This window comes from Penicillium paradoxum, assembly GCF_028828445.1.
Source record: "Penicillium paradoxum strain IBT 22861 chromosome Unknown utg000004l_segment0_segment0, whole genome shotgun sequence".
NCBI lineage: Eukaryota > Fungi > Ascomycota > Eurotiomycetes > Eurotiales > Aspergillaceae > Penicillium > Penicillium paradoxum.
The window spans coordinates 3,717,269-3,738,794 of record NW_026643182.1 but is presented as its reverse complement, the minus strand read 5'-3'; the positions used below and the strand labels follow the sequence as shown (position 1 = coordinate 3,738,794).

The 21,526-nt window shown below is 38.5% G+C and overlaps 2 protein-coding genes across 2 annotated transcripts; one reads left to right on the top strand and one right to left on the bottom strand.

Annotated features, from left to right (window-relative positions):
* Nucleotides 1–14,891: 14,891 nt before the first annotated feature.
* Nucleotides 14,892–15,728, top strand: N7457_005065 (uncharacterized protein; the record flags this gene model as incomplete). Its single annotated transcript, XM_057176110.1, has 3 exons — nt 14,892–15,315; nt 15,377–15,486; nt 15,537–15,728. The coding sequence occupies 3 exons, from the start codon at nt 14,892–14,894 to the stop codon at nt 15,726–15,728; spliced, it is 726 nt and encodes a 241-aa protein (XP_057033157.1).
* A 2,866-nt stretch (nt 15,729–18,594) lies between these two features.
* On the bottom strand, nt 18,595–19,911 carry N7457_005064 (S8 family peptidase; the record flags this gene model as incomplete). Its single annotated transcript, XM_057176109.1, has 3 exons — nt 18,595–18,836; nt 18,890–19,535; nt 19,606–19,911. The coding sequence occupies 3 exons, from the start codon at nt 19,909–19,911 to the stop codon at nt 18,595–18,597; spliced, it is 1,194 nt and encodes a 397-aa protein (XP_057033156.1).
* Between the last annotated feature and the right edge of the window lie 1,615 nt (nt 19,912–21,526).

Here is a 21,526-nt window from a genome sequence, read left to right as displayed (position 1 = left end):
CTAAGCCCTAAGCCCTAAGCCCTAAGCCCTAAGCCCTAAGCCCTAAGCCCTAAGCCCTAAGCCCTAAGCCCTAAAGCCCTAAGCCCTAAGCCCTAAGCCCTAAAACCCCCCGAAGACACAGTAGAGCGTAAGGAGCTAGGATAGACTACTAAGATATAATAACTACGTCTATATTCCCGAAGACGAACCTATAATCTACTAGGAAATTATAAGGATCTACTATAACGATCTATAGGTAGTTATTATATAAGGAAAAGGACGCTATAGGCTATTAGATATAAATACTAGTAGAAAAGCCTTATTAAGGATATATAGGACTACGTTCTTATATACTAGGTATATTAGTCTAATACTATTAAACGCTATAAGTTATATAGACTACTCGAACTACTACTAGTACTAAAGAGACTAGGCTAGTAGATAAATATAGACTTTATTATAGGCCTACTACCCTTAAAATAGGAGGGGAAGGCCTATGACGTAATTATAGTTATAGTCGATCTATTCTTAAAATATTCCTTATATATTTTCTATACTAAGAACGTAGACTCGCTAGAACTCGTAACCTTATTTTATAAAAAGGTTATACCCCTATAGGGAATACTAGAAAACCTTATTAGTAATAGAGGTACCGTCTTTATATTAAAATTCTAAAGCTATTTCTACTACCTCCTTACTACGAGACGTAGATTATTAATAGCCTATTACCTATAAACCGATAAGTAGATAGAGAGATAAAACTAGAGTATTAAGTATTACTTATATAATATAGTAAACTAGTATTAGGACGACTAGATAAGATAGATCCCCCTTATATAGATCGTCTATAATACTACTACCTATAATATACTAAAAATATCCCCGGCCGAAGTACTACTAGGATTCTAACTAGAATTAAGAACGTTAGTACTAGATAGGAAGATAGAAACCTACGACGATACCGAAAACCGCGTAGAGGAAATACTAAAGATACGAGAAACACTAAGAAAGCGCTTAGAAGAGTTAAAAATTATAATAAAGCGAGCCTATAATAAGAAATATATAGAGAAGTCTTTTATAATCGGATAATAGATTATACTAAGAAATAAATATATTAATTTAGGATAACCGTATAAAAAGCTAGATAACCGCTATATAGGACCCTTCGCGATAGTAGATACGGTAAGATAATAAGTATACTAACTAATCCTTACGCTAAGATACCGTAAGATCTACCCTATATAATATACTTTAATACTAGAGCTATACTATAGAGACCCGCTAAAAGCTTAAGAGCGGCCTAATCCTATATTAGTAGATAACTAACCTAAATAAGAGATCGAGGAGATCCTTACCGATAACTATAAGGGCGCTAAATACCTTATTAAATAGAGAGGATACGGGTATAAAGAAAATACTTAGGAGCTAAGAGAAAACGTAGAAGATATACTAATATTTAAGAGCTACTATAATAAGAAGAAAGAACGGCTAGAGCGTATAATACGCTAAGGAAGATCTATAAAAAAGAAGTTAATATAACCTAGGATCTACTACTAGATACGTTTTAGGAAGGTTAGAGGGACCGGAGTAGGCTTAAGAACGCCGAACCCGATAGCTAATTACCGAACGGACCCCTAGAAAATAACTAGCTATATTAGTATATACTATAGATAGGTTAGGGGAGGATCTAGAATACTAGTAAAGATAAGGAGCGGACGAAAAATATCCTAAAGAGACTATAGATATATAATAAGGATATATAAGAGTTTATTATTAAAAAATAGGATAAAAAGTAATATAGCTAATACTCTCTAAAGGTATAATATAATAACTACCTATACTAAATAAGTAACCCCTAAGATACGCCTATATCCTTACCGCTATATATATAACCTAGCCCGAGGAGGCGCCTAAAGCTAACCTATAACCCGACTTATTAATAAAACCTACGTCGAAGGGGGCGGAGAGGGTAAAGAAGGTAGAGGAGGTATAGTATAAGAAGGACTAAAAGGCGTAACTATATCTATATAGATATCTTAAGTTAAAGTATTCCGCGTATCTCGAAACCCCTATATAATCGTAAGGAACGATATATTCTATACGGGGGTAGTATAGAGCGCTAAGATATAAGTATTAGCTTAGGCGTCGAGCCTAGAATTAACCTAAGGAATATTAATAACCGCTAATATAAGCGGAGGTCCGTACTTACTATTATATAAGACTACCGCTTCTTTATATAATAGTTATACTAGGGAGTATTAACGTTAATCCCGCTAAGCGGAAGGATATATATATACCCTAGGTTATATCTAAGACGGTCTATATAACGCTAATACTACGTACTTATAGGGTTAGTAGGGGAGACGATAGCTAGAGGGGCGTAATTATTAATAAAGATATATATCGTACTCGCGACCGGAGGAAAGGGAGCTATTATAATAAGTCGAAATGACCTATAGTAAGAAAAGCGAGACGACGAAAAGCTATAAGAAGAAAAGCGAAGCGACGAAAAGCTATAAGAAGAAAAGTAAAAGGACGAGGAAGTGTAGAAAGAAGAAAGCTATAACTCGAAGAGAGATAAGTAAAAAATATATAAAGAACTTAGATTATACGCGACGAAGAGAGATAACGCTTAAAGCTCCGAGTCTATCTACACCTTCTACTATAAAGATAAATTACCCTCTTTTAGATAGCTAGACATATATACTATTTTCGAACCCTCCCTATCTCGACTATAAGAGACCCTCGACCCCCGACCCTTAGCTGCGAGGACGTAGCTCTTTAAGGAGGGGGAAAATATTACGACCCTCTACTAGGAGAGTGCCTTATAGGCTAGATCCCGCCTAGTCCTATAACCTAGAACCCGTGATCTAGTAGGGGTAGTATAACCCCCCGCTAGAGACCGTACTAGGGAGACTGAGTCCTACTAGGTTAGGTGACCTAGTCCTATAACCCGCTAAAGGTTATCTATATAGAGACTACTAGGGGAACTTAGCTCTTTAGCGATTAGTTTACGAATATACTAGCACCCTGCTATTCCTTCACTCTAGTTCTATATTACCTACTAGGACCCGCTAGTACGCCGGTCCTAATACTATACTTAGAGTTACTAAGAGTTACTAATCTACTCCTTAGTCTAGATCTAAATAACTTACTATTATAAAAGTATATTAATTATATATTACTCGTTTATTAATATATAGTCTATATCTTTTAAGTTAAAAGTTATTACCGGTTTAGATTCTCTCTCTATAAAGAAGGGGGGTTTTTATAGTATCTAATAGAAAGGTAGATACTATAAAATTAGAGAGTTACTATAGGCACCCGAAATTACTATAGGCACCTAGCGCTAAGCCTATTTAAATATTTCTTCCCGCTAGCCGCTCACTTTGATCCTCTAATAGTATAAAATATAGTATGATCTCTATTTTTAATACTAAGATCGTATATATGTACGACGAAATTACTACTACTAGAAATATTAGCTGATCCTACTATCATTTAATATCATGAAGCTATTCCTAGTTCACGACCCTATATAAAAAAGGGGAGTTTTTAATGTAGAAATAGAGTTTTCTATATAGAAATGAGGCTATTCCTAAATGTTAATTTAGTGTAAAAAGGGTAGTTTTTAATGTAGAAAAAGAGTTTTCTATATAGAAATAAGGCTATTCCTAGATATTAATTTAATATAAAAAGGGTAGTTTTCAATATAGAAATGGAGTTTTCTATGCAAAAAGGGGAGTTTTCCATATAGAAATAAGGCTATTCCTAGGTATTAATTTAGTGTAAAAAGGAGGGTTTAGTAGTGTAGAGTTTTTATAGGGCCCCCTAGATTATATGACCTTAAAATAGATACTAATTTCTAAAATAGTGCTAATCGAGTTTTCTTACGTAGCTAGTATAGTTATTACCCTCCCTATCTACTACCTTAATTTCTACTAAATCTTATCATTTTATAGTATTATTTTAATATATTCTATACTAAACTTTACTATATAAACTAGATATAAGTCTTATTAAGCACTTCCCCTTCCCCTTCCCCTTCCTCTTCCCCTTCCCCTTCCCCTTCCCCTTCCCCTTCCCGTAGTGATCCTACTAACCGCTATCTAATTATTAGACTCGGTTATCTCGCCCTAGGTGGTCCACTTATTGTTATACCTTATATTTGCGGGCTACTATCGTACTAATCGCCGTATAACTATATCCTTATCCTCGCGTATGATTTTAAATTGAGATAGCTCGCGGCGGGTTAAGTTCTCGAATCGCTATAATACCCGCGATAATAGTATAAAGGCCTACTAAGATAATTATTAAGATAATTACTAAGACGCTAGTAGCCGACTACGCGCCCGTACTATATAAGGATTTTGTACTTAGAGTTCTAATATACTCTTAAGGGATAGTATAATCTAATCTTACTAGATCTAATAATAGCGATAGAAGTCGGCCTAGGTAAGGCTTATACTTATTACCTAGGCTTTGTTAATACGGTAGATATATAGATACCCCTTTATCTATGTCGATCTACCTAAGTATAATTATAGGATAGTCGGCCTATTATTAGTAAGCGGTAGATAGTAATTAAATACTAATCCTACCTTATTAATTACCTAATCTATAACTAATATCTTAACCTTCCTAAATAATAGACTACTATTAATCTCTCTCCCTATTCGCTAGGAGGTAAGCTCCTAGCTAATCTTAATAGCTAGTCGCTTAGTCGTACTTTTAAACTAAATACTAAGAGTAAAGAGGTCCTTAGTACTAGTCTAAAGGTTAAGCTTAAGATAGCGATAGGCTACTTTAACGCGCGAAGTTAAGGTCTTATTAAGGTATAAAAACCTACTAGTATAGTATCGTAGGAAATAGGGGCTATAGCTACGAATCTATTCCCTATCGATATATACTAATAACCCTAGGTAGTAATAGTATTTCTCTCTAAAAGCTCCCTACTAAGCCTCTATATCGTTAACCTCCCGCGCGAAGACGATATTCTACTAGCTCCTTTTTATAGTATTCTACTATAATATAATCTCCTAGGTAGTCTCTTTAATAGTATACCGCGTATTAGAGTCGGTAATAGTTTAGAGGATTTAGCGGCGGAGAAAGGGTTTAGTGTAGCACTCGATATTATAGGTAATATATTAGATATAAAGTATCGTATTTATAGTCGGGAAAACCTAGTAAAGATCGATATATTAGGAGGTATATAGAGATATAGGATAGAGATAATACTAACCTTATTAATTATATTTTATACTATTTATTCTTTATCTATTAAGATAGTCTATAGACTAAAATAGGAGATAGGGATAGGGGGGGTACTCGCGATCTTATTCGACGAGATAAAGCTCGTTAGATACGTACGCTCTAGCTAACTTTAGGGAATTAGGGACTTAGCTAGTAGGGACTTAGCTAGTAGGGACTTAGCTAGTAGGGACTTAGCTAGTAGGGACTTAGCTAGTAGGGACTTAGCTAGTAGGGACTTAGCTAGTAAGATATTAGCTACTAAGGGCTCGGTAATAAGAGACTCTATAATAGTAGTACGAGTAAGCGTAGGTATACTCGTACCTATACTAATAGCTATATAGATCTCCCTAAGCTAGGTAAGTACTCGATAGTATAAGGCCTACTTCTTACTACTTAAAAAAGTATATACTATATAAAAAGTCTTACTAATAGGTAATATACCTACGATATTAAGTAGGGGTATCTTCTATTTATTAGTCTTATACGTATAGTCTATCTATAAGATATATAGATAGGCACGTAGAAGCTAGAGACTAATCTTATATATTATAAAAAGGGTGCTAAGGGAGTTATCGGCTATATCCACTTTATACCGAATGATCTAAGTACTATCCTTAGGGAGATCTATTAGTAGAGCCTAAATTAGGGTACGCCCTACGAGCTACTAGCGGGCTATATAAGCCCGTAGATTAGTAATATCGCGAGTACGGAGGTATAAAGTCTAACTATTAGCCTCGGCCTTACCCCGAATAGTACCTATAATATAACGAGTTAGGATACTATTAGTGATCTAGCTAATAATAGCTAATAGTAGACGCTTAAGCTCGATTCTACGGGTAATAATCGTAGTTAACGGATTAACGTAATAATAATTATACTTAGTAATAATGCTTTTAACTCTCTATATACCACTAGTAACGCGTCGGAGAGTACCTACGAAACTATAGCTTATTACCGACCGCTTCCGCCTACGTATCCGTATAATCGGGGTACGATCTATCCGATAGTCCCGGCTATAGCTATATTAAAATTAAATCTTCGTATCCGTACTATATACTATTATGATAGGGAAGCCGAGTGGGAGAGACTACGTATTTAACGTTCTTAGTGCCTCTTTTTTAGATAGCGTAGTAGTGTTTACACTAGTTTCGATAGTTTAGAAAGGGGGTATAGTATTAGGAAGGCTAGGCGTAGGGGGATCTATATTATATAGATCACTAGTTAAAGTTAGCTAGGTAATAGTATAGTTAAGCTAGGTATTATACCTACCTATATCGATAAGGGTAATAACTATACTAGCTACGTAAGAAAACTCGATTAGCACTATTTTAGAAATTAGCATCTATTTTAAGGTTATATAATCTAGGGGGCCCTATAAAAACTCTATACTACTAAACCCTCCTTTTTGCACTGAATTAACACCTAGGAATAGCCTTATTTCTATATAGAAAACTCCCCTTTTTGTATAGAAAACTCCATTTCTATATTAAAAACTGCCCTTTTTACACTAAATTAATATCTAGGAATAGCCTCATTTCTATATAGAAAACTCTATTTCTATATTGAAAACTCCCCTTTTTTACATAGGGTCGTGAACTAGGAATAGCTTCATAATATCAAATAATAGTAGGATTAGCTAATATTTCTAGCAGTAGTAATTTCGTCGTACATATATACGATCTCGGTATTAAAAATAGAGATCATACCATATTTCATACTATTAGAGGATCAAAGTGAGCGGCCAGCGGGAAGAAATGTTCAAAGAGGCTTAGCGCTAGGTGCCTATAGTAATTTCGGGTGCCTATAGTAACTCTCTAAAATTAACTATAAGGATAATCTCTAACTAATTATCTTAATTTAGCTTAATATATAGAGAAAGATATTAAACTATATACTAATTTATAATTTTACTCTAAGTATTAGTCTAGGAATAGTAGATAGTTAATAGCTTTCTCTTAACTCCTAATATCTAATAGAACTCTATCTAGATCTTAAGGATAAACTATCTACCTCGATTAGATACTAGATAATATAGTCTATAAAGAGTAGAGCTATCTAATATATAATTATAATCTTATAATAGGAAATTAATATTAGTCGCTTACTTAACTAGTTTACGACCTCTAATACTATATAAAATCTATACCGATCCTTTAGGAAAGATTAAAAGTCTAAGGAGATATTAATAAAGCGACTAAGAGAGAGAGAGAGAGAGAAGGAAGAATCTATAATTATCTAAAGCTAATAAAAGCTAAAGACTATATAGTCCCTAAAGACTAAGAAACTAGTAACTAAAAGAGTCCTCCTATTAAAGGAGCTTAGTCTATAGAACTAAACTACCTAAGAGGGCGGGGATTAAAATATACTACGTATTAACTTACCCCTCTAGACTAAGGTAAAAAACTAATAGAAATCTTAATCTTAAATATATATAAAAGGTTAGGTCTAGTCTCTTATAGTATATTTTAAATATTCTTTTAAACTAATTTCTTAGGGGTCTCTTTAAGTTCGGGTTTTAGTAGTACGTTTATAATAGCGTCTACGATATTTTTATTACTATTAATAAGCTAGATTTTACTTAATATTTCTTTTATAGTATATTTTATAATTTAATATTTAATATTAAGCTATTTAGTACTTTTATAGTAAAAGTCTTTCTATAGAATTATAACTAATTTATCACTATCTATATAGATTATAATTAGATAGTAATCTAATATTAGATCTAGTTAATATAGGATCTTTATAGGATAGAGATCTTCTTATATAGCTCTATTTATTACGATATATTCTATACCTATCTTATCTTTATAAAATCTAATAAAAATAGAGATCCTATAAAAAAAAGGATTAAACTCTCTATTAATTTTATATCTTTATAATTATAGTATAAAGTATTAACCTATCTACTCTATTTCTTATATATATAATTCCTATAATAAATCCTAGAATTAAGGGAACTTTATAAATATTATCGAAATTAAGTTAGTATAGTTTTATTCTCTTTTCTAGGGATTATACTTCGTCTCTCTAGTCTATAGAATATAAAGGTAATATTTAGTCTAGTTCGAATAGCTACTTATATAATCTTATAGATATCCTCGCTAAATATAGTCTTCTTAGTTATTAAGAAGTCCGTTAATTTATTAAATTCTAATATTATAAAAGGAGTTTAATCTAAAGTTTCTATTAGTATAAAAGTCGATATAACCCTTTCTAAACTCGCGGTTTAAATTAAGTCTTTAATATAAGTAGCTTAGTCTATAAAGATACTAGTTTAAGATCTTAAACTACTATATCCGAAAAGTCCTATTAGATCCTTAATTACCTTAATTTTAAAGGTAATAGACTATTAAAACTAGTCTATTATAGTTATTAAAGGTACTATATAAAAGGTATTATACCTATAGAGGAGTAGCTACCGATCTCGCTTAATATTAATAGAAATAGATTTTTCGTTATATATTTACTAAAATTATAGCTTTTTAATAGGCTCTTTATTAATAGTTTCGAATAAAATATTTACTAACTAATATAATCCGTAAAGTTCTTAATTTAATATATATACTATTTATAGCGGTTTATACCTAGGTAGAGATCTCGTAAAAATATACCTACTATTTATTACTATATTAAAGTATATCGTTATATAGTCGATTTACTCCTAACCTAGCTTTCTTATTTATACTATCGTTAAAAAGAGTCTTATACGTTCCGGTATCCTAATAAGTATATAAGTATTATTAAAGTCGAATCCTAGTCGTTATTTATTTTTATAAATAACCTATCTTATATAGAATTCGGGGATAATATCTTCTATATCGTATTTAATATTATACGCCTATTTATTAAATAGAATAGTACTACCTCTTAAGGGTATATTAATACTTTAGTAGCTATTAGTAGCTTCTAGCCTATTAATTTTCTTATTTATTACCTTTTAGATAAATTTACTATTCTATAGATCTCTTAGCTTCTCTATAATTTTATAGAATTTAATTTTCTATAGTTTAAGTCTTAATACTAAGATTCTAATAATACTATATATATTATTCTAATTATAAAATACTAGTATTTCTATACTCTATACTAACTATATCTTATTACTATATCCTTCTTAGTCTTAATCTTTATCTCTTACTATAGGTTTTCTAGTAGTTCGATAAGATAATCTTTATACTAGTATTTAAGGTTTTAGTATATAAGGTATTAGATCTAGAGAAGATTTAAATCTTCCCGGCTTATTTACTAAGCCTATTTAATAATATATATAGAGTTATCTAGCTTAAGTTAAGTCGGAGCTAATAATATTAGGGCTATTTTTTTATTAAGATATTCTAATAGAAGTAATATAATTAACTAGTTATTATCCTTATATAAAGCGTTATTTCGGGTAAAAGTATTAGTAATAATATTCCTCTTTCTAGATCGCTACTTAATAATAAAATAGAATTAGGATAGGAATTTACTCTATCGTATATAGCCCTAGTTTAGACGTCTATAATTATAAAATACTATAGAGACTAATAATAGGTAATACTCTTAAAATAATACTTTCGCGTAAGACCTTTAAGCTCGGCTTACTACTATATAGGTCTTAGTAGGTCCTATAAGCTACCTCTTAATAGGAAAAGAGTGCTTTATAACGAGAAATCCGGTATAAAGATAAAAGGAAACGATAAAAAGAGAAAGGTAAATTAATATATATATATATTAGTATAAAGGAAGTAGTAGTTAAAGCTACCTATATAGAATTACGAAATTTATAGGGGAACTCGACCTAAATAGGGTATTAGTATATTACCTACTTACTCTATTATACCTAATTCTAAGAAATAACTAGGAAGTCCGGCTTAAATTAGATCTAAGAGCTTAGAGAAAAAAAGGTAACTTAGGTAGGTTAATTTAGGGTATTTTAGATACTAATTATAGAACTAAAATATTCTACGTAGCTTAGAGTAACCCTTAACTAAGTAATATATATATTACTAGTAGTAGAAGGAGAGTAAAGGGATTATTAGTTTAAATTATATATATAGGGTATACTATATCCTATGACAAAAGTTTAGCGATAAACCCTACTTTTTTTTAGCGTGGGTTATCACCCCCTAACTAGCTATTTTCATTTTTTTCTCTCTTAGTAACCATACGGTCTTTTGGCACTAAAGTTTCTAGAAATCGAGGGCTAAAGGCAGAGCTTTCTTATAAATAGCGAGCCGGAATATATAGTGCCCTTAATACTAGTGTATCGGCTTCTAAACTCGCCCTCGAATATAGCTATCACCGTAGCACTATTTACCGTACTCGAGAGCGGTTTTTAGAGTAAAAGAATACAAAATCTAGACCTCGTAGCGGCCGTCCCCTAGTCTTTACCTAACGGGCTCGTAAATTTATTTATTTAAAAGCCCGCCGGAACCCTCTCTAGAGCTATAAACGCCTCGCCGTAAGCTACCCCGGATACCCCTCTCGAGCCTTAATTCGCCGTATTTATAAAGCGTACAGTTTATTTAAACGTCGCTTAGCCTAAAAGATCCCTATCCTCGTTAGAACTATAAAATAAAGATTAGTATATACTGGAAAGTAGCGGTATAAAACCGACTTTTCGGATTAGATCTTTTCGGACGAATATTCCGTCTAACGAACTTCGAATTCTAGGGTGAAATAGGCTTAGAGATTCCGATCCGAGATATACTAACGTAAACTTATAAACGCAAAGGCTTATATGAAAGACATTTTATAGATAGTTTAGGCTAGAATCTAGCTTAGAGGGTGGACAAAGTTAGTGATAATAAAGCGGGAGGTACGGATAGTTCGAGGTCGAGAAAGGGCTAGATACACTATAAAATCCTATCTTAATACGCTTTAAGAGGGCCTTATACTATATTATACACTAGGAACTATCTTCTAGTAAGATAATGCGCGGATTTATATATCTACGATTACGTAAGAGTGGTTTAAACGTTATAGGGTTTATATTAAGGATTAGCCTCCATATTCGCCTGATTTAAGCCCGATTAAGCCTTATTAGTGGATACTAAAGGTCAAATTATTAAAGATACACCCCGAATTACTATATATAGGTCGTAGTAAGCGCGACTAGACCTATTTTCGGCGTTATATACGTGCTATATAGGATGCACTTGATCAAGATATAATTGATAGTTTAATCCGATCTATATCTAGGAGATTGCTTACTGCTTAGAAAGTAAGGGGCTATTATACTAAATATTAAATTTAGTAAAAATGCTAGCTATTTAGCTATCTATTGATCCTATTTTTATTAAAATATCTATATTATTAGGGTAGATATATATAGTTGAATGTAGTGATATATATTTGATAGGGTGCGGGTAATTTGCGGGTGTCGCCAAACTTATGGTTATAGGGTATACTACTACTATAGGTAGGATAGGGCGGTAAGTAATTTCTCTTAAGCTTTATATTATTCCCCTAACTCTATCTAATACTAACGTAACTAGATAAACTCTACCGCGACTTAGTATATCCTTACTATATTTAAGCTTCCTAGATATCGACTTAGCTACGCGTTATTATCGGACTAAATCCCGGCCTATATAAATCTTATACTTTATATCTCCCCGACGCGCTATATAGGCTCTTCTAGCTCCGCTAGTACTATTATAGTAATTATTACTATTATATAGCCCTTCTACTTATACTACTATATTAGGCGTTAATATATAGTCTAAAGTATTAGGTAGCTATAATAGGACGCCTCCTAATATAGTTTAAGCTATAAGCGGAATAACTTCTACTATATCTTTATTATTAAGTTTCCGCTTTTAGGGTAAGTCTATAGGTTATATATTATATTAACTAGGTTTATCTAAATATAAAACTAGTATTAGTTACTCTAGTAGTATATCTCGTCTTATAAGAATTTAGTATCGGGGATATCTTCTTAAAAGAAGCGATTAAGGCTAAGAGTAAGAGATAGCTAATATAATATAGTAGAAGACTAAATAAGTACCGTAAGTATAGGGCGTTTCGGGGGCTACTCCGGGCTCTAAGTAGCCGTTATAATACCGCTAGACGCCGCTAATAATAGGTAGGGATATTTAGTAGTTAGCGTACTTAGGGGATATAATATTCTAAGTATTATAACGGGAGGACGTAGTAATATACGCTAGAGATCGAAGCTAGGATACTTAGTATATAGGCCTAAAAGGGGCGGTATAAGTAATATCGCTAGAGGAGGCTTAGGGACTTACCGCGACGTCTCGCTTATAGCGACCGGCGTAGTAATCTAGCTTATAGCGATCTCTATAAAAGAATCCGCTAAGTTAGAATCGTTAAGGCTACTATATATAATAGGGGGAGGTCTATAGGCGACCCTAGTGCCCTTAGAGGTACTATTAAGGGAGTCGAGATAAGAAGAGTTCGACTACTATATATATTAGTTATATAGGAGTTCTCCGGCTATAACGGGTAAGTCCTAGTAACGCGATTAGGTATATCTATTAATCTAGCCGTTAAGATAGTAGTCTAAGGTAAAACGGCGGTATTAGGAGGTAAGATATCCCTCTAGGAGAACCCGGTCCTTAACCTTAGTACGGTTAGCGCTAGTAGGGAGTCTTAGTCGCGGGATATTTACCGGCTAGATAATAATAGCCTCGTTAGTATTACCGTCGCGACTAGCTCTACCGCTCTCCTATATATAGTCTAAGAAAGTAAACGGCGGTCTAATATAGATAACCGCGCGGATATTAGGGATATTAACCCTTATCCTAAGGGCGCTAATAGTAATAATAACCTAGGGATCACTAGCGTAAAAGCGCTTAAGGATAATCTACCGATCGGGCTACTTATTATAGTAGGCGCTATAATAAAGCGTCTTAGCGAGCTACTCTACTATACTTACCTAAGATATATAGATAATTACCTTACTAAGGGTATAGTAGCTTAGATAGCCTTAGATAATATTTAGTACCTTAGGCGCTATAGTAAACTCCTATCTATAGGTGAATTACTTAGCTACTATCGGACGGCTAATATAATACGTAATATTTAGATATAAAGTATAGACGCGGAGAATATATATAGGGTCTATAGCGCTATAATTTATTCGTATAAAGAGGGCTTTCTCTTACGGTAGCGGTAGAGTAGCTATAAGATATAATATAAGGATATATATATTAATTAAGCGGGCTAGTTATATAAGGGCGGGTCGGAAATTATCGTCTACGCTAAGTAGGATATAATAGTATATCTTTCACTATATAAACTCGAATTCTATGATCTAGGAATTTAAGTGGCAGAAAATAAGGGGTCATATAATATTTAAGTAGTAGAAAAAAATATATTTAGAAGTCATATGATTATTTAGGCACTATTAGGCATTAATACCTAAAGATTTAGGCAGGGGTAGTTAGATTAGGAGTAGGGATAGTTAGATTAATAATCCCCTAGATAGGGATCTATTACGATTAAGGCCTAAAAACATACTATATTATAAGTCTTCTTATCTATATAATATCGTTTATAAAGAATAGATACGATTATATTATATTAGTAGAAGATAGAGAAAACTTCCCCTTTAGTAGTATTAAAGGACTTTAAGTTAGAATATAAATAGCCTAGGTATTAGATTAGTTCTAGTTCCGATACTAGATCGTTAGTATCCCGCCTATTAGCTACTATTATAGCTATACTAACGAGGCTCTAAAAGATAGAGAAAAGAATAAACTCGATAGGAACCCTTCTTACCTTATAACTTATACTTCCCTTTATTTAACCTAAAAACCTAGGATAGGTTTTATAGAGAAGAGGGGATAGTTATTACGGTATTACTTTATTATACTATCTTACCTTAGGCTCCCTTTTTCTTAGATAGAGGAGACTCTTCCGAATACCCTACGATAACGGGATAGAACTAAGATAATCCGGTTCCGAGAAGCGGGGAAACTAAATCATAAAAGGAAGATACCTATATAGATAGGGAAGGCAAGATTCAGTCTTATAACCAATATAGAATCGAATACCCCTCGTTCTAACTACGTATCCCTCTCGTATCATTATTCACCTAGTCAAAAAGTACTGCCTTAACAAACAGTTACCTTAACATTGTGCGTTGTAGTGGTAGTTTTCGTGGTGGACGTCGTAGCCTAAAGGCTACCTTATATGACGAAATTATCATAAACGTCCTTTTCGTCTTCGCAATAGGTGTGAATAGCCTACGATGGCCTGTCTGTCAATGACTTCATCTACCTGATAAGTGTGGTAGCCTAACGATAAAATGATTGTCACCTGTTGAGCTACTAAGCCGAATTGGGACATACCTATTCAGGCGACGGGGCAATCTATTCAGGTGACGGGACAACTAAGCCTCTGACTTAGCCTCTGGAGTTCCTCTCCTTTATAAACTCTTTCCCTCTTAAACCACCGCCATCTCCCTTTGTCCTATCCATCAAAACTTTCATCTCATGCATCCCAAAATCCATCATGCCATCTAAATGCAACCTTCGACAGAAGTTTATTGATCTGATATTTAGATCGGACAGGCGTGAAGTCGAAGAAATATCCCAGATTGCGCAAGACTTCCTTGATGGGAATCTCACACACGACGAATTCAGAGAGAAGTATGGCAAGACAAAGGCGGCCAAAAAAAGCTGCCGTCGCTGGCAGCTCATGACCTTACAATGCAGCAAGTCGGACAAATTCTCAACCTCAAACCAGCCAGCGGGGACGACGAGCTCGCCAACGTCCCATCATGTCCGATTCCGACGGAGCTCCAGAGTGTCATGAAAAAGGTTGACGCCGCCCGCTCTGACAGTCCGATGAACGAAGCAACCAGTCGTTGGACGCTCGACCTTCTACTCATATATGCGCATGACATCGTGACATGTGGCCAGCCCGACGCCGGCCAAGCGATTGCCATTCAGACAGAGCGCCACTGGGTGCTTCCTGTTAAGTTTGAGAAGCGGGACATGAACCTAGTCGGAAAACCAGACTATGCAGTCTGGTACGGCAATCCCAACGACACCGCAGTGAACGTTGTCGTTGTGGAGGCAAAGGGGGAGGGTAATGCTGGTAAGGGAATGTCCCAATGCCTTGCCTATATGGGTTAGTATCTCTTAGGATGAATGATATTGCTTGCACTACCTAGATTCTAATCGGTTTAAAGGCATGGTGCACCGACTTCGACGACAAGAAAAGAAACAAAACTGTACCGTGTACGGTATGGCGGCGGACTCGCAATGTTTTTTTTTCCTTAAGATCAACGAAAGATCAAAGGTTATTTTCTTTATTTCCTAGCGAATTGCCTTTGTCTAACACTCGAATAGTGGTCTGCTTTTTCGGTTATCGTCGCCGACGGCAAGTATGCCAAAGTTCTTGGCCTGCTTGTCTACCTTCTGCGGAAGGCAAGGGAGGCATCTCCCACCCATTCAAAGGAGTCCTCCGCCCAAACTCATACGAAGGGGTCATCCCGAGGCTCACTCTATGCAAGTGAAGATTGCATAATGGGCAATATGTGATAAAAAAATTTGTAGCCTCGCTCTGGTCTTACGTTCTTGATTTTAAGTGGATGATTTGCTCTGGGCCTCGCGTCTTTGCTTTTGCTGTAACTTGAATGAATGAAGAAGGAAAAGCTATCTATAATCGCTAATTAGTATTGAGATAACTAGCACTAGTCCTCATCAGTTCTAGGGAAACCCGGTCTATACGGAAACACCACGAGTATCACCTGAAACACCACACATCACTATGGCCTTTCCGCTGCCCCCCTAGATTATTTACACCATATCGGATGTGTACTGCAAATTACCATGTTAGGCTTAGCTTTGACTCCTTAGGTTTAGCGCTCTTTGTCCTCATGCCTCCTCATGCGTGGTTGCATATATTCCCCTGCTCTTCCCCCTCCATCCAACAGCGCCAATCTTCTTTTTCGCCTTCTTTCTCCTACGTCTCGCAGGTAAGGCATTTTTGCCATTGACCCGGGTCAGCGAGCCCCTAAGCTCCGCCACCTCCTTTTGCATGTCGGGCTCGTCGGCTCTTCTGCGATCCGACGACTGCAATCTGCGCTACCCTCCTTCTTTCGGCCCTGTTTCCCTCAGCTCCTGGAGGACCACTGGGCTCGACTATTGTGCTCGAGATTGGGCAATTTCCCCCTTGATCCGCGACATTAGCGTGCAGGTGAACCACCTCATATGTCAATCGGCCGGTCGATAGTTGAAGTTCCGCGAATATAACTGATAAAGGTGCATCAGCCCCCTTTGTAGCAGGGCACCAAATCTGCCTTGGGGGCGCACACTCCGCGTGAGAGCCTTATCTACATTAATGGAGGACGCTCGTATTATTTTGGAACCGAAGATGAACGGGATCAGACCACTCAGCGTACTTGAGTGCCCAGACTCTACCTCGGCTGCGATTCGCGTCGGCCTATAGTTACTCAGTCCGCGAGTTTACGAGAATATAGTGACGCTTCCTTCGCGATGACCGCAAAATCTCTAGAACAGCCTACAGCTTTGGAATATTTGCTGTGAGGCGACGCCGGTGGTCTATATGCAAACAATCCACCCCCCTCGACCTACACTAGTCCGTCGTGTTGTCGCAGGTATTTCAGAGATTTGCGCAAATCCTGACCCTTATGACTGAAATCTACGTTAGTTTCACGATCGATTGGCGTAGAAGGCGGGATAGAATGCCTAGGCGAACTAGGTACTACTTCTATAGCGACAGCGTGATACGAGTTAGAGATTGTAAGTGGCGTTCTTTCCTTCTTAGTCCGTCTTGCGCGATTCGTCTGCTGTTTTGGGCCATGGAATGACTGGCAAGTGGAGCTCAATCAACTTAGGAGTGATACAACTAGGTGATGAGATAGAGGGATCCGGAAATGGGTCTACTGTTACAACATCGGCGTCACGCGGACTAGAGACGACGAGGCTACCTCTCGTCTCCGTTTCATCGTCCCGCACTCGAGTATAATTTCTGAGTGCACTCAGAAATCCAATCTTTGACCACAGCCAAAAATTTTTGTACAACCTCATATCATATGGGCTGCTGATCGTGAGGGAAGCAACAAGATCTATGTCTGTAAAGGGGTCTACATTAAACAGCAAAATGCATTTCCAAGACGAGATGGCCGGCGGCAGTATGTATTCAGGCATGGTACCCTCGGAAGAGAGCCAGCCAACGAAAAATAAAGATACAAAACAACGAAACACCAAAAACAAACGCAAAACAAAACAGCAAAACAACAAAATACCAAAATCACCAAAATCACCAAGACCACCAAACGTAGAAACAGAATACTCGTTTTCTACCTTCATATCGCCTCGCTGAGGTTCTCGGAGAGAAGCAAAAACGGCCAAAAAGCCCAGAGGAACGCGACCAAGAACACCTCCTCCACCCCCAGTTTATTGAAAAGCTCCATTTTCATTCATCTCACCTCGCGAAGAGTCTCGGAGAGAAGGAAAGGATAAAATAACAGAGGAACGCCGTCCCCTCGACAACTCAGACGACCTCCGCCACCACCTCCCCAAGCCCAACGGTCTCTTTCGCCCCGCGGCAGAAGTTGCGTGTCGCGGTAGTCATGTTTGCGGCATCAGAGGCGTCTATCTTGGCCTTCTTCCTCTCCTTGAGCTTGGTCGGGGTTGTCTGGGGGTCGGGCGAGTCGGGGGGCCCCCATAATGGGCCATGGGCTTAGTTGGGCTTCGAAGGTAGGGCTTATAGCCCACTGCTGGTTGGGCTATGGGCCTGAGGTCCGGGCCCAACCAGGCCCATTGCGGAGGTCTACATAGAGTGTAGGTTATCCGGTAAACCCAACGTTAGGTCCGGTGTGAGCCTGGGTCGGGATATTCGACCTAATTCCGGTGCGTACGGAAGTCTAATGAGGATAAAGGGTCTCATCAACAAAAGGGTTAGGCACATATGTGAACTCCATTTTCCATGATCCTTTTCTGTTACAACTTATGTATCTCCCAAGTATGAGCATGTTTCTATTATTCGAAGCCCAGTGGCCTTCTACCCTAGGCTTATAACCCATCGATGGGCCTAGATACCGGGCGTAAAGCCCAGCCCCTTCTAGGTTGGGGCGGGTTAGGCTTTGGGATTTGTGGGGGGTGCGGAGATCTACATAGAACGAGTAGCGCAGAAGTATTTATGGAGAATTTCTTCACTGCAGAACAATATATACAGGAAATCTGTTATAACCGTGAACTCGCAGCTACTTATAAACTATCTCTGCAAACTTGAAGGAGAATATGTGAAGCCGGATAATCAAATAAGCGCTCAACATGCATAAACATGGCTTAGGTTGGCTTTGTCAAAGATCGCCCAAGAAGATATGCATAGACCACTCACGGCACCATACCGTAATCATCCGCCACGCCATGAGGCCATTTAGACGGTGACACCGTTGAACAGCAGCTTGCTAGTAGTGCTAGCCGGGCGGGTGGCAATAGACGAGATAGCGAGCTCGACAATACGGGCACAAGCCTTGTCAGCGGTCACACCCTCGAGAGCCATCAGGTAGGCGGCAACACCGGCAACATGGGGAGCAGCCATAGAGGTTCCAGACAGGCTCTTTGTGCTGCCACCAGGGTATGCGGCAGTGATGCTCACACCAGGAGCATAGAGGTCCACTGTAGTAATACCGTCAGTATACTTCGCACTCAGGGAGAAGTGGAGTGCTTACCAAGGGAACCGTAGTTGGTGAAGGAAGCACTGCCGTCTGTGCTGCTAGAAGCGGCGATGGTGCAGACATTTGCAGCGGAAGCAGGGGAGCTGTTCTTCGCATCCTGGGCTTCATTTCCGGCAGCCACGGAGAGGAAGATACCAGACTTGACGACATTGGAAGCGGCGTCATTCATAGCCTGAGAAGTGGAGCCACCCAGAGACATGTTCATAACAGCCTTTCCAGTGACACCGCGGGACTTTGCATCCGCAACAGCCCATTCCATGCCAGCGATGACTCCCGAGTTAGTTCCAGAACCATCGGCACCAAGAACCTTGACAGCAACGACAGTGGCCTTCTTTGCAACACCGTACTTAGTGCCCACCGCAGTCGATGCAGTGTGAGTGCCATGGCCATTGCCGTCAGTGTTGTCACTGTCAACCATGTTGGCGCCCCACACAGCGCGGCCTCCAAAGTCGGAGTGCCCGATTTCAATACCGGTATCGACACCATAGACCACGATGCCTGCGCCAGCAGTAGAGTCATAGACATAGTCGGTAGCACCGGAGGACTTGCTAGAGATGCGAGCTAGGCCCCATGAAGGAGCATTAGCCTGAACCACGTTCGCGGTCGCGTTCACAATCATGTCCGGCTCGATGTACTTGACCTATATTTTCACCGCGAGTCAGATTGCAACACTCTCTTGAGGAATGAACGTGGGTAATAAAATGTCATACCGCCGGGTCATTGGCAATGTCTTTGATGGCACTCTCATCGAAGGTACCACTGTATCCTTTCATGCCATTGATGTTGAAATGCTTGCCTGGTCCAGTCTTGCCACTGTTGCGTCTGGTGACACGGGCATGAACACTGGCAGCCCAAGTGCGGTGCTTGTCGAACTCGGCGGTGCTAACGCCATCATTCATGACAACAATGTAGGAGCTAGGAACGACCGCGTCAGAATCAGTGGCGGCCAGGATCTGAGCGGCATTGACGAGTCCCAGAGTGGCAAGGGACGTAGTGAGGACCTTGAGGAAACCCATGATTGCAGTTCGAAATGGTGTAAAGATGAAGAAGATGAAGATGAAACTCGGGAAGATGCTGATGAGAATCCTCAACTTGGGAGCAAAGAGTCCCTTTTATAACATACTGAGAGATGGAGAAGAGGACCATCGCCGCCGGTCTTCCGGGCTCAACTGCATCTCCATCTTCAGACCCTGGTGATGGGACATGTCGGACGTTGACGGAGAATGAGTAGATTAGACGGAGCAACCCATCGCTTTAGGCAACGATCTCTCTTCGATTCATCAACCCGGTACAATGCCAAGATACCCAGCAAGCTGCGATTGTAACACTCTTATCGCTAGCGCAAGATGTGCAGGTATAGCGTTTGGCTATAGCAGACCCGGTCCTAGGTGATCAGCATGCTGCATATGCAGTCATGCAGAACGTGTGAGTGTGAATCTTGGCGAGTATATTTTAGATTAATTGCGACTCTTTGCCCGTCGGGAGTCCGATGGATCGTTTAGCGCCCTGACTGGGGAGTCTCTGCAGAAACGCACGTGTTTCATGCAGGACATTGAGCAATTCGGGACTTTGAGAACATGATAGGCGTGGCCAAGGATGCGGAAACACCTAGTCCCTTGTAGTTGCAGATCTTTGCGGAAACAACAACGGAGTGGGTCTCGGGGATAGGGTTGGGCTTACAGACGTTGCAGTGAACAATCACCACGATGGTTCAAGTCTCTTCTTAGCCCCGCGAAGGTGTATCACGGCCAAAGCTCAAGTGGCAGAATGGCATGTTGTGAGGCCTGAATGACCCATCGATGCCTGATTTTGGAGCCAATGAAAAGGCTCGAATTACCAGGACCCTGACTAAGCCGCCCCTCCAATTTCCGTGGCAGGAGAAATGATCCAAATGAGGGTATTCGCGCCATAGAACGTTCCAAAAGGACTCCCTGATAGGAGGAGCGGACCACGCGTCCGCGGTTAATACTCTCTTCTATTCTTTTTCTATTTTTCTCTTCTTCCCTTCTTCCCTTCTTCCCTTCTTTTTCTCCTTCACACATCCCCTATTCCTTGCCTTAATCACTGCCTCTTTCACACTTCTACCAAGGTAAACCTCCCTCGCCGAGTCTGACTCCGTTGCTGAGATAACCCCGTTGCTTTGTAGGTTCATCAAGTGGAATTAGGTAGGTAAAGACTTTTGCACGGTCGGAATAGCTTCGTTTCTATCGGAGATGCATGTGTTTATATTAACAAAACACAACTATGGTGATAAAGGCGGTCCAAATCGCCGAAGATGGGAAGGAAGCTATCTAAGAGGAAGAGGCTACTTCTAGCACAGCGAGGAGAAGTGATAGGACTTCAAGCAGATCGCCTGGGCCAAAGCCATACTGATATACACATCCCATTCATACTGTTCGTCCTGGCAAGTTATTGCTGGGTGTCTCCCTCAGTCCATAGTTTCTTAGCTTAGTGTAGTCTTCTTCCTCAATCAACGTCTTCATGATGCATTTCGAAACCTCTCTCAGCAGTAGACTCCGACAATCATATTTCCCCTCATCCCTTTCACTAGTAAGTGTACCGATAATCAGGATGGCGATCCCCCGACATGGCGAGTTGCTGTTCGGGAGTCATAGGTTCCCCCCTTGTCGC